At 43.8% G+C, this 12,566-nt stretch overlaps 1 protein-coding gene across 2 annotated transcripts in view; it reads left to right on the forward strand.

Annotated features, from left to right (window-relative positions):
* Window positions 1-12,566, forward strand: part of Trpc3 (transient receptor potential cation channel subfamily C member 3) — a 64,191-nt gene that overhangs the window by 37,677 nt on the left and 13,948 nt on the right. For both annotated transcript variants that reach the window (XM_052180620.1, XM_052180621.1), the window contains exons 5-9: window positions 1,348-1,564; window positions 2,807-3,040; window positions 5,653-5,917; window positions 9,572-9,767; window positions 11,908-12,117. In XM_052180620.1, the coding sequence (XP_052036580.1) occupies window positions 1,348-1,564; window positions 2,807-3,040; window positions 5,653-5,917; window positions 9,572-9,767; window positions 11,908-12,117 (1,122 nt within the window). The remainder of the gene's footprint in view (window positions 1-1,347; window positions 1,565-2,806; window positions 3,041-5,652; window positions 5,918-9,571; window positions 9,768-11,907; window positions 12,118-12,566) is intronic.

Raw genomic sequence — 12,566 nt, forward strand, 5'->3', positions numbered from 1 at the left:
GCTGCCACATATAACCCATTTTAAAGATAAGTATACTGCTTTATTTTCATCTTATTTAAAGTTTTAAAGAACAACAGATTTGGCAACTCCCAACAAACAGCACTGGTCTTGGCAATGATGCCAAACACGGGCTCTGTGACTGTCTCAGCACGAAGATGTGTCGTTGTACCATTGCTTGTTTTTCTAAGTCCCGCGTGGAAAGGTAGCAATTGTATGCATGCATGTTCAGATTCAGAAATACTTGACACTCTTTAGTCATTTGATCCAACTAAGGTTCTGGACATTTGCTTCAAGTTAGTCTTGTACATGTGAATTGAGTCTTTTTAAGGGTCACAGGCTGAGTTAACATTCAGGCTCTGAACGTGCAGATGAGTGCACATATTTGACAAATATACCCAATGTACTTAATCCCTGGACTGTGGACGCCCTGGGAACAAGAGAAACTGCTTCTCATTTCTATTAGAACATGAAATTTTTAAGGGTGGTATATCACAGGATATTTGTAATGAACTACAAATAATTATAAGATAGCAATTCGAAGTATTTTTATTAGATGTATCATTTTCAGAATACAGAGATTATTATTTTTAACCAAGCTACCTTACTTAGAAGTTTTGATAATTATATATCTCCCTAATATGTAGCTAGTCATTGATAAGATATTTATCATGATTCTAATATTTTCTTCCTTTTAAAATATGATGGGTGGTATGATTCTGGATTATTTGGAAATGAGAACTGAAATTTGTTTACATTGTATCATTTTTTTTAATCTTTAAAAAAGCTTTTGATGCCCTATGCAAGTCTTCAAACTCACATTTCTTTTCCAAGACTAAGAACTGTGACTTTGTATAGTCATTCTTGCAAAAATCAGAATAAGAAGCCTTATACACACAGGGTCTCCAGAAGGGCACCCTTCAGTGCAGTATGGGTTGCAGCAGAGCAGACGTTCAGAATCTGGATTCCCAAGACTTTTAGAGGAAAAACTCCCTGAATAATCCCGGAATAAGAGTGGTCTTCATGATGCATACTGGTCAGGGGAGTCCAACCTTTTCACATTGTGACTTGACGTCTATAAATGCATTGAGCAACATACCTCACTATCCTGGGAAGCATGTGGTCCAAAGGCCACAGGCTGGACAATCTTGAATAGCTCTTCCGAAGCAAGCAGAAAGTGTCCCAGCTTCCTTTATTTATTCATTGTTATTTTGTATAGTGATTGTCGCAAGTAGAGGCTGACTTTTCTAGAATACCTCCCCACCCCCCTCCTTTGCTCCTTCCTCCCTTCCCCTCCTCCCTTCCTTCCCCTCCGTCCATCTCCGGCTCCTCCGCTCTGTTGTATTACAGCTGGGGAAAATTCTTCGAAGCCCCTTCATGAAGTTCGTGGCCCACGCTGCCTCCTTCATCATCTTTCTGGGTCTGCTTGTGTTCAACGCCTCAGACAGGTTTGAAGGCATCACCACGCTGCCGAACATCACTGTTATCGACTACCCCAAGCAAATCTTCAGGGTGAAGACCACCCAGTTCACGTGGACGGAAATGTTAATTATGGTCTGGGTTCTTGGTAAGCCGTTTAAGTTCTCTAATTTCTACTAGCTACTGAAAATATTTCTATTTTCTAATAAAAACTGTTACATTGTATATGATGAGAACACCATCATTAAGGCAGTAGCTAAATGAGAAAATAACTAAATGGTTCAATAACAGTTAACATGCGTGGAAAGGTCTATGTTGGCACTAAATCATTAACTTGGTCCTAATTGTTTAATTGAAATACTTGCAGCTGAAGAGCCTTCATTATATATGGCGTTAGTTTCAGGGATTTTAGGAGTTTTCCTATTTTTTTTCAGAATGCTTGTTACTTCTGGTAACTCATTTTGAGAAGCTGTGTTAAAGGAAAAATTTGAAGTAGCTTGAGAAAAAAAAAAAACATTCTGCTCCGTCTCAGGAAGCGGGACCACCCTAAGCATTGACTTCTATCCCAGGATCTTTCCGAGGTCTCCCCCACGGGCGTGGTCCCTGCAGCTCTGAGTGAATCGGTTCATTCTTCACTCATCCACCCTACAGCCTCAACCTGGAGCACGCCATTATTTTATGAATTTTATCGTGAGCTTTATTTTCTTCTTAAGATGTTACAGTGTGTCCAGCTGTGGCCACCGGATGCATCTCACACACTGGATGATGCATGCACCCGAGTGCAGCCCAACACTTTGTAAATGATATCATATCACAATACCAAAAGGCTGGACATCCATTAGTGCATGGTTAGGACAATTCGTTAAAACATCCATTTTTACTCCGATGATATTTTCCTCTAGAACTGGGTCAGTGCAGATGGTATTCCTGGCCTCCCCAGTAGGCTGTGGAGATGGGAAGAGAGGCTAGAGGAGGCCGTGTGTGATCCTTAATGACCGGGCTTGGTTCTTGTTAAATGTGTGCAGGGACTTCCTCACCCCGAGTCTTACTTGTACCCCTACATTGTTATGATCTGGATTAATGAGCGTCTTGGATTTCATGGGCTCCCGTTTCTCTATACCTCCAAAGCCCTCATGGAACAAAGCCTCGGACTAGCCAAGTTCTGCTTGCTTCTTTCCTGTCTCCCGTGGTCTGGTGTCACGTGTGTTTCTTTAAAATCTGTCATGGTGGAGTCGACTAGCCCCAAGTGGAAGCTTCCTAGCCACTCAGCTCCACCAAGTCCCGGCACAGTCAGTGCTGGCTGGGGTTACACCTTTCCTGGGTGTGGACCGGCTATCGGCTCCTCAGCCTCAGCGGGAAGATCTAGTCCAGTGTCTGGTTTCTTGCGCAGGGATGATGTGGTCCGAGTGCAAGGAGCTGTGGCTGGAGGGGCCCCGGGAGTACATCGTGCAGTTGTGGAACGTGCTTGACTTCGGCATGCTCTCCATCTTCATTGCCGCCTTCACCGCCAGGTTCCTAGCTTTCCTGCAGGCCACGAAGGCGCAGCAGTACGTGGACAGCCACGTGCAGGAGAGCGACCTGAGCGAAGTCACGCTCCCACCTGAGGTTCAGTATTTCACCTATGGTGAGTTGTTAGCTGCGGGGCTACTCTCCTGTGTCCAGAGGGAATCTTGGAAAGCAATGCTTGTTAAGACAAGACTCCCCTCGTTAAGACAAGTTTGGGATATTCTAAGACCCCACCACAAAATGACTGCTCTTTCGAAGGTCCTGAGTTCAAATCCCAGCACCTACATGGTGGTTCACAACCATCTGTATGAGATCTGATGCCCTCTTCTGGTGTGTCTGAAGATAGATATAGTGTACTTAGATATATAATAAATAAATTTTTAAATAAATAATAAATAAATAAAATTCCTGAAACCACTGATAGAATCAAACCCTACAAACTCTGTTCTTTCTCACAAGTAAATACATGCTTGTGATAAAGCTTGATATAGAAATTATAAATAATAATAGTTTAATAACTAATAAAACACAAAACAGTATACTATAATGAGACTTCCAGGGTATACTATAATAAAACTCTGGCGCTATTAATGAGTAAGACGAAGTTGTTTTCAGCACAGCCCCTGGTGAATAGAGACCGTCAGTCTGGTAAGCGGCATGGCTACTCAGGCACTAAGTGGCAGGCAACTGGGGGTGCGCTGGACGGAGGGTGACTCGTGCCCTGTGAAGGATGGAACCAGTGGGAACTGTACTGTTATGATGCCGAGGAGGCTGGGCAGTTTAAAACATAGAAATTTTTGCTTCTGGGATTTGCTATTTGATAGCTTTAGACCGCAGTTGATCATCAATCACTGAAATTATGGGATGCCAAACCTCAGATTCATGGGCAACCACCGTATGCTTAGCATGAGAAATGTGTGGGGTGTTTGCGGGCAGTGAGGCGAGCACGAACTCCAGACTCTGAGAGACTAGATGCTCCGTGGCATGAAGTGAGATGAATGAGAATGAAAATTCAGCAGCGGCAGGAAACAGGGGCTAAGGTCTGTACATATGAGACGGGTAGGCTGTGGAGACTGCAGGCATGGAGAGGATGCTGCACCTTCCTCTCGGCAAGGACGTCCAGGTAGAAGGACACCAGTGGCAGCTTCGCCAGCACACAGCAGGATTAAGGAGCCCTCGCTGGCAGGTCTTCCTTACGCTTGTGTGTTAGTCAGGCCTGCATTCCCAGCTGCACAGGAGGCTAAGACAGAAGGATCACAAGCTCAAAGCCCGCCCAAGCTACACAGTTCAAGGTCAGCCAGGGCAACTTAGTGAGATCCAGCGTATGAGTACAGAAAAGTAAATTAATTGAACAAATAAAGGCACAGAAATATTGCATAGCCCTGGAGTGCTTGCCTAGCCCAAACACCATGACAAATTAATTAAAATGAAACGAATTACTCTCTGACATGCACTTTACAGATAAGAAAGCCTAAAACACAGACTTTACAGATAAGAAAGCCTAAAACACAGACTTTAGAAAGTCTGTAAGTGTGACTAGGACTCAGTGTGGTGAGGAGTACAGATACTTAAACATTTTTAGGGCAGCTTTAAAATCTAGAAATTGCAATGTGTGCAATTTAATGCAAAATAATGACGACATTATCAACAATCAAAAGTTTTAATGTCCTAAGGATACTGGGTCAAAGGAGCAACTAAGCACTGTTTAAAGTTAAAGAATCAAAATCTTGTTTTATGTGACATAATGTTGGCTGTTTCCATAGCCTGTGTCTTTAAATGTATTAGTGTGTAGTTAGTAACTGTTGGCTGGACAGGAATTTATTAATTTGGGCTTCTCTGCTTCCTCTATGTATGTTTTTGAAATTCTCTAAGTCTTGGTTTCTGTTTTTATAAAGGGAGGAATAACCTGGACCACTGAAGGCAGTATCTAACACACGGCAAACAGTCAGCAGATGTTAAGCTTGTAGTGCAAACATCTACAGTCTACAGGGCAGCCATTCTTTTGGAAGACTCAGTTTTCGCAGAATTAACCTTTTACTATTTCACTGACCTGCCAGGAACTAGATCTGTTGTAGACTATTGGGGCCCTCACTCCGGTCTCTATCTAACATATTATATATTATTATATCATGCTTCCCAGGAGCGGCTCTGAAGCTCAGAGGGTCAACACCACTGTGATTCATGATATTCTCCCTGGTGGCTGTTGGACGTTTTACTTGCATTAATTGACAGAGGAAATCATTTTCAAAATAAGGTTTCACTGAGGCTTTGCCCATAGGACGGCAAAGCAACCAGAAAATAATAAAGCTGACACCTTGGGGCGGGGGAAGGAGTGTCAGTCGCCTCTTGTCTTGAACATAGTCCATGTCCACAAACCGTTGCCCCACCGCCCTCCCTTGGGTATTTCATTCCATTTCTGTTCCGGGTGAGGCTGTCTTAGTGTCTTTATAATAGGGTTTCACCCATTGAAATATAGAGGTTGTTTCTAGTTTTACATAAAAATATAGAATCTGGACAACAAATTAAATTGCCAGTAGTTTCAACTGAAGCAAGAACCACCTGTCTATATTTGCTCTGCATAGGAAGGAATAATTTTTTTTTAAAAAAAAAAAGCTCCATTTGTAATATCTCTCTCTCTCTCTCTCTCTCTCTCTCTCTCTCTCTCTCTCTCTCTCTCTCTCTCCCTCTCTCCCTCTCTCTCTCCCTCTCTCCCTCTCTTCCCTTTCCTAGCTAGAGACAAATGGCTCCCTTCTGACCCACAGATCATATCCGAAGGCCTCTACGCCATAGCTGTGGTGCTCAGCTTCTCCCGGATTGCATACATTCTCCCCGCGAACGAGAGCTTTGGGCCCCTGCAGATCTCGCTGGGAAGGACCGTGAAGGACATATTCAAGTTCATGGTCCTCTTCATTATGGTGTTCCTGGCTTTCATGATCGGCATGTTCATACTTTATTCTTACTACCTGGGGGCCAAAGTGAACCCTGCTTTTACCACGTAAGTAGGACGTCATACTAGGAAGGTATGAAAAGAACTTCTAACGGGTCCAGCACACGGGGCATGCCGGCTGTCACGACGAAGCCGTTCTCAAGAGCAGAAAAACAGACCACGAGATCAGAGTCTGTGCTGGGCATGCAGGTCATCCGTCCACTCTTGGAGTTCAGGGAGAGTGAGCAGGATCTGGAAAAATACTGGAGCAAAAGGGCTATTTTAAGAAAATTGGATGGCAAATGTCTAATCGTGGACATCTCTTACATTATGTAGAACGCTAAATATAGCGTCATCATTTTGAAGTCTGTATTACTCTCCTAGCTTCTGTGTTAATGTTTTCATCAGGCGTGAGAACAGGGAGGAATTCAAGAAGCAGCACAGCTCCTGAGATGGCAGTGCCACCCCCAGCCCTCCCAGAAGAGTCACCTCCTCCCTGAAGCCTCTCTTGATTAACCCCAGAGTCACTGTCACTGTTAGGTCCCAGCTCTGAGATCATCCTTCTCACCCCTGGGCGGCGGGTTGTCATGGCGATGGGGCTCTTCCTGTGAGTCTCAGCCCTTGCTGGCAAGACTATCACAAACCTCACCATCTTCCTTTTGCTCCTATATTGCCACATCTGCAAGCCAGCAACACAGTGAGTTCCCTGTAGGTAAAGTAGAGGATCGCATCCTTGGAGACATCTGAACTGTAACTCTTAAATAGTTATTGTTGAGCAGGTCTTAAAGGTAAAGGAGGCTAGAGGTTCATCTGACTGTAATAAATGACAACAACAAAAACATCCTGTGACTCCATTGGAGAACGGACAGGACCGCACGCAGGGCCCTGTTCCCTTCCTCACAGCAGTTCACATGATACATGCCTTTTTTCTTTCCTTTTTTGAAGGGAGACCTGGAAACACACTATAGTAGAAAGCAGAGTATCGCTGGAAAGTCTGGCAGGCCAGGGTTTTAACACAGTTCTGCTATTTTCTAACTGTGCCCTTTGGTTAAATTACTGAACATTTTTCCGTGCCATTTTTCTCATTTTTAAAATAAGCATGATAGATTTTTAAATAAGGTCGTCATGGGCATTACATAAGGCTAGTTACGTAAAGCCTCTTGCCCACAGTAGGAGCTGCAGTGTCCTTTCCATTGTAGCTCCCTCATTTCCCACACACCCAGCCAGCCCACTCATGCTGCAAGGAAGTTTGCTCAGCACAGGAGGAAGGGGCGGGGTGGCTCTGGGACAGACTGGTTGAGTAAATGCAGAAATGGAGGCTAGAGTGATCAGTCTCCTGCCTCCACATGCCATAACTTTGTATTCTGTTTTGTGACGAAGGGAATCCTCCCCCTCTTCCTCTCCTCCTCCTTCCCTTTTCTCTCCCTCTCCCCCTCTCTCCTTGCTTCCCCCTCCCCTCCCCCTCCACTTCCCCTCCTCTTCCCCTTCCTTTCCTCTTCCCCTCCCTCTCCCTCCTCCCCTTCCCCTCCCTTTCCCTTCCTCTTCTCCTCTCCTCCCTTCCCCTCCCCTTTCCCACCTCTCCCTCTCTCTCTCTCCCTGCCGCTCTCCCTGTCTTCCCCTATCTCCCTCTCCCTCTCCCTCCTCCCCTTCCCCTCCCTTTCCCCTCCTCTTCCCTTCCCTATCCCTCTCCCTTCCCCTCCCCCTCCCTCTCCCTGCCGCTCTCCCTCTCTTCCCCCTACCCTCCCTCTCCCCCTCTCTCTCCCTCCCCCTCCCTCCACAGAATCCTTTATCCTCAACCCTCTATCCCCAGGAACTAACAACATTTCTAGAACATACTAGATGTTCCAGTGTTACTGGCTGAGTGGCTAAATGAACAAATGAGTCTATCTAGAGGCTTCATTATTATTTAGAACTTGTTAAAAAATATTTTTAAGGTACTATTTTCATAAATCATTTTCTGGGGGGGGGAGACTATTTTCCACCTGCACTTCATAATGAGCTTGGGTGGCGACTTTTGAAGGTTCTTTATTCGGTTCGCAGATGTGAGATCATGTGACAAAACGGGCTCAATGCCCTCGGATAAAAGTCGTATGAGAGATGGAACCTGGTGCATAGTCTGGCCTGTGCCATAAGGACTGGGGGCTCCCACTCCGCGGTCCCCCACCCATGTCTCTTGCAGCTGAGCATTGTTTCCATGGAGGAGGTGCAGCTGACTCTCAGAATCTGTACCCCACAAGCAACCAACCATGGATCCAAATATTCTTTTAAGAAATTGCATCTGTTTGGGGCATGTGCATCCTTTTCCTGCCACGATTCCCCAAACTCTATAGTATAATAATTATTTGCACTGCTTTGTGTTACATTTGATATTTTTGAGTAACCAAGAGATGGTTTAAATGCTACAGGAAGTGATTCACTGGTAACCTGGAAACACAGCACCGTTTCTTTGGGATTCACTCGCATATTCTTAGATGCTGAGCCCGTGAGGACCTGGGGAGCTAATTCCCCACAGATGACATGGCTAACTGTGGATTCTTGTGGCCAGAATTCAGGCGTCAGGGTCGGATATTTCGAGTGAAAAGCCTTTCTTCCTTCACACCCTCAGTCTATGAGCTGCCTCTTATTCATGGAAACCACAGTTTCTTTTGAATACCTTTGGAGATTTTCCCCCCAAAAGAAGAATATAAATATATCCAGATAGCCCTTTCTTTTGTATTCCGATGACTAAGTATTTCACAGTTGCTACATTTAATTTTTCACTTAATGTATCTTTGCTATACTTCATATTATAACTGTATGAAGACAAATCTGCCTTGTTAACCCCAGTGGCTGCACCGCATGCCACCATCTGGATACACCAAAACTCTTTGTCTATTGAGCTTAGTTTTGTTCTAGGCACAAGCTGCTTCACTGCAAGCCATAGTGAGGTGCAGACCCTCTTTTGAAGTGGGTGTTTCATTTTAAATCTAAGCCAAGAAGTTGGATTTAAATTTCCAAACCACCTACAAAAATCAAACCTTCCAACCTTCCAGAAGAAAAGCCTGGGTGTTGTGAAGTAACTTCTGCTTTCTCCTGCTGTCCGAATCTTCATCAGAATAACTTCAGAAAAGCTGGCTATCGATACTAGCCCCTGAATCCCCAGGGTATAATCATTGCTGCTAAGTACCCTGACAGTGTGGACTGGTGGCACATCCCTGGGATGCCAGCTCCTAGAATCTGGGTGCAGGAGGATCAATCTATGTAGTGAAATACTGTCTCAAAAAGCAAACTGAAAAACTAATATATCATAACAGAATAATTCTGAAAGTATTTTTAATTCTTAAAACATTTTTAATTCTTAAATTTTTAATTCTTAAAATATGACAGAAAGACTCTTTAAATTTTTATTAGAAGCAATTATTAGGGGGCTAGAGAGCTGTTAAGAGCTCTGGTTGCTCTTGCAGAGGACCTGGGTTCAAGTCCCAGAATCCACATGCTTTTACATCCATCTGTAACTCCAGCCCCGGGGTATCTGACGCCCTCTTCTGGCCTTGACAGGCACTGCATGCTTGCAGTGCACAGACACATGGAGACAAAACACATGAAGTAAATAATATTATTTTAAAAAACATATGATGATAGCATTTCATAATAACATTTGCATCTGTATAGCATTAGATACTAGCTTGTTTTTACTTTTTGACACAGGAAACTACTCATTACCGTGTTTTTATTGTTCAACAGGGTGGAAGAAAGTTTTAAGACTTTGTTTTGGTCCATATTTGGACTGTCTGAAGTGACTTCTGTCGTCCTCAAATATGATCACAAATTCATAGAGAATATTGGATATGTTCTTTATGGAATATACAATGTAACTATGGTGGTTGTTTTACTCAACATGTTAATTGCCATGATCAATAGTTCATACCAAGAAATTGAGGTGAGTGCTCCATCCCTGTGTATCTCAGAAGTATTACGACTATTGGCTAGAAATATCCACTGCAGGGGGATTCTTGCCTGCTAGGCCATCCGCTCTGATCCTGGTGGAAGGTAAGGCGGTTGAGTAGACTTATGTTCTTTAGGCAAAATGTCCAGTGTCTGGAAACCACTCTGCTTTCGATTTTGGATTTGTTGGTTCCATAGCTTCCTCTGTCGTTTTATACTGTTATATATCTTCTGCTCGCAGATTTAGTATCTTTGCTTAGCTGTGCATTATCTTGCCTGAGTTTTTGAAGACAGGGTCTCACTCAGGCTACCCAGGGCATCCCTATGCTGCCCAGACCTCCAACTCATTGAGCTCCACCCACTCCATGTCCCCAGGTGCTCAGATGGCAGCTGTGTGGCACCAGGCTTAGCTTCTATGTGCATTTTAGTCATGGAGTCCCGTATGCAGTGTCTCCAGCACAGACTGTGTTCATTATTTTACTCATTGCTATGACAAAGCTAAGGAAGCAGGAGTTTATCTTTAGCTGACAACGCAGGGTATAGTCCATCACAGTGGGAACTCACTCGTGGCGGAAGAACTCGAGGCAGCTGCTCACACTGCATTCTCAGCCAGGACACAAAGAAAGATGGGTCTTGGTCCTCAGGTCTTTCTCTCCTCTTTATGTAGTCTTGAGTGGTAGCTGGGACTACCCACATTTTAGGGCAGGTTATACCACCCAAATGAACTCTCTCTAAAAACTCTCTCACATGAATGCCCAGGGGTTTATCTCTTAGGTGATCCTAGATTCTGTCATGGTACCAATCAGAATTAACCAGTACATGAAGCCCATGGAGACCAAAGGACAGTACTGTGGGTGTCTGCTTGTGTGGTGACATCCATGTGGGCACTGAGGACTAAGGGAGCTCATTCTCTGTACCTGTGGACCTGCTTCAGGTGGTGCTTTGTCAATGAGGATGGTTGTACCACTCACCGTGGGGTGCATTGGGAACAGAAAAAGATAAAGACAAGTCTTGGCCAATGTAGGATTCATGGGACATTTGGAGACATGTAGTACAAATAAAACTTCAAAATGTAATTGAGCCAGTGAAATGTGTTGGCTTATGCCTGTTATCCAGGACTTAAGAAAAAGTGTCAGTGGGCTAGCCTACGCTACAGAGTAAGTTACAGGCTAGTCTGTGCTAGTGTGAAATCTTCAAAACAAATTAAGAGAAATGAAGCAAAAAATAAATAAATCAATGTATCTAAATGTCATTCCCCCCTTTGCCTTTAGAATAAGATGTGTGACATCTACAACTTGTGGGTGGGTCTGGAAGAGCCCAGAGGGTGCCAGAGGGTGAGAAATGATGATGGGTGTAAAGAGATGGTTGCGGTGACAGAGGGAGACTGTGATTAATATTTGTAACCTTCTTTGGCCCTGAATTTTCTTGTCTTTTTGCATTACCTTAAAACAAGGAACAGGAAATGCTGGTTACATCTCAGTGGGTTCAGTCTGAGACATATGAGAGAGAGGATTTGGGTATCAATATGTGATTTTATACTATGTAGACATGTAGGAATTGTATGCAGTTAAATGCGAATAAGTTACTGAATCGTTTAAAACAATGTAATTACTATAAGTGTGTACATCAGGTCTAGAGTGTCTAGTTTAAAATTTAGTAACTGTGGGACTGGAGAGATGTCTTAGAAGTTAAGAGTTACTATTCTTGAGAAGCACCAAGATTTTAGTTACCAGTAACCACATCAGGTGACTTACAACTATGCTGTTGTAACTATAGCTTTAGAGTATCTGATCTCCCTCTTCCGCCCACCACAGGTGCACACACACACACACATTGCACACATATACACTCATACACAAGTACATACATACATACATACACAGACACACATATAAGAAAGCACACACAGACAGACACACACACAAGCACATACACATGTACACACATATACACTCACTCACACATACACACATACATACACATACAGACAGACTAGCACATGTATAGGAAAGCACACACATACACATACATGCATGCACATGTACACACACACACACACACACACACACACACACACACACGCTTAAAAGTAAAATCTTTTTTTCTATTTAACCATGAGTTTTGTTTTGTAACAGGATGACAGCGATGTAGAATGGAAGTTTGCTCGTTCCAAACTTTGGCTCTCCTACTTCGACGATGGAAAAACATTGCCTCCGCCCTTCAGTCTGGTCCCTAGTCCAAAATCATTTGTTTATTTCATCATGAGGATCACTAACTTTTCCAAATGCAGGAGGAGAAGGCTTCAGAAGGATCTGGAACTGGGCATGGGTAACTCAAAGTCCAGGGTATGTATTGAAAAGATACCAAGATTGTAAAATAAATGTCCTGTCTCTCTTCCCCGGCCTTTGATATTTGTTCATTAATTTCCGTGTGTGCGCTTAGAAGTTGCTGAGCATAGCTGTCTACCCCAGGGCCCTTCCATAGACTAATACTATCTGCAGCGCGTTTCAAATAGTCACTTAGTCTATGCCCCACTGGGTCAGCCCCTCGTGGAAGCAGCTACAACATGAACGAGCAAACGAGAAGCTTGCTAAACATAGAAAAGAAGGATATTGTCAAAAAAAAAAAAAAAGCTTTGCAGCTGTGTGCCCAGCGCTTTAAACCAGTTATTCTGAAGTTAAGTAATGTTAACTTCAGACTCACTCCTTGGCGTGCGCACAGTTCACCAGCACCGTATTTGGAGAGACGGCAGAACGATCTTTCCTTTAGCATCACACCATGGATAGGATCATAC

Source organism: Apodemus sylvaticus, chromosome 4 (genome assembly GCF_947179515.1).
Source record: "Apodemus sylvaticus chromosome 4, mApoSyl1.1, whole genome shotgun sequence".
Classification (NCBI taxonomy): domain Eukaryota; kingdom Metazoa; phylum Chordata; class Mammalia; order Rodentia; family Muridae; genus Apodemus; species Apodemus sylvaticus.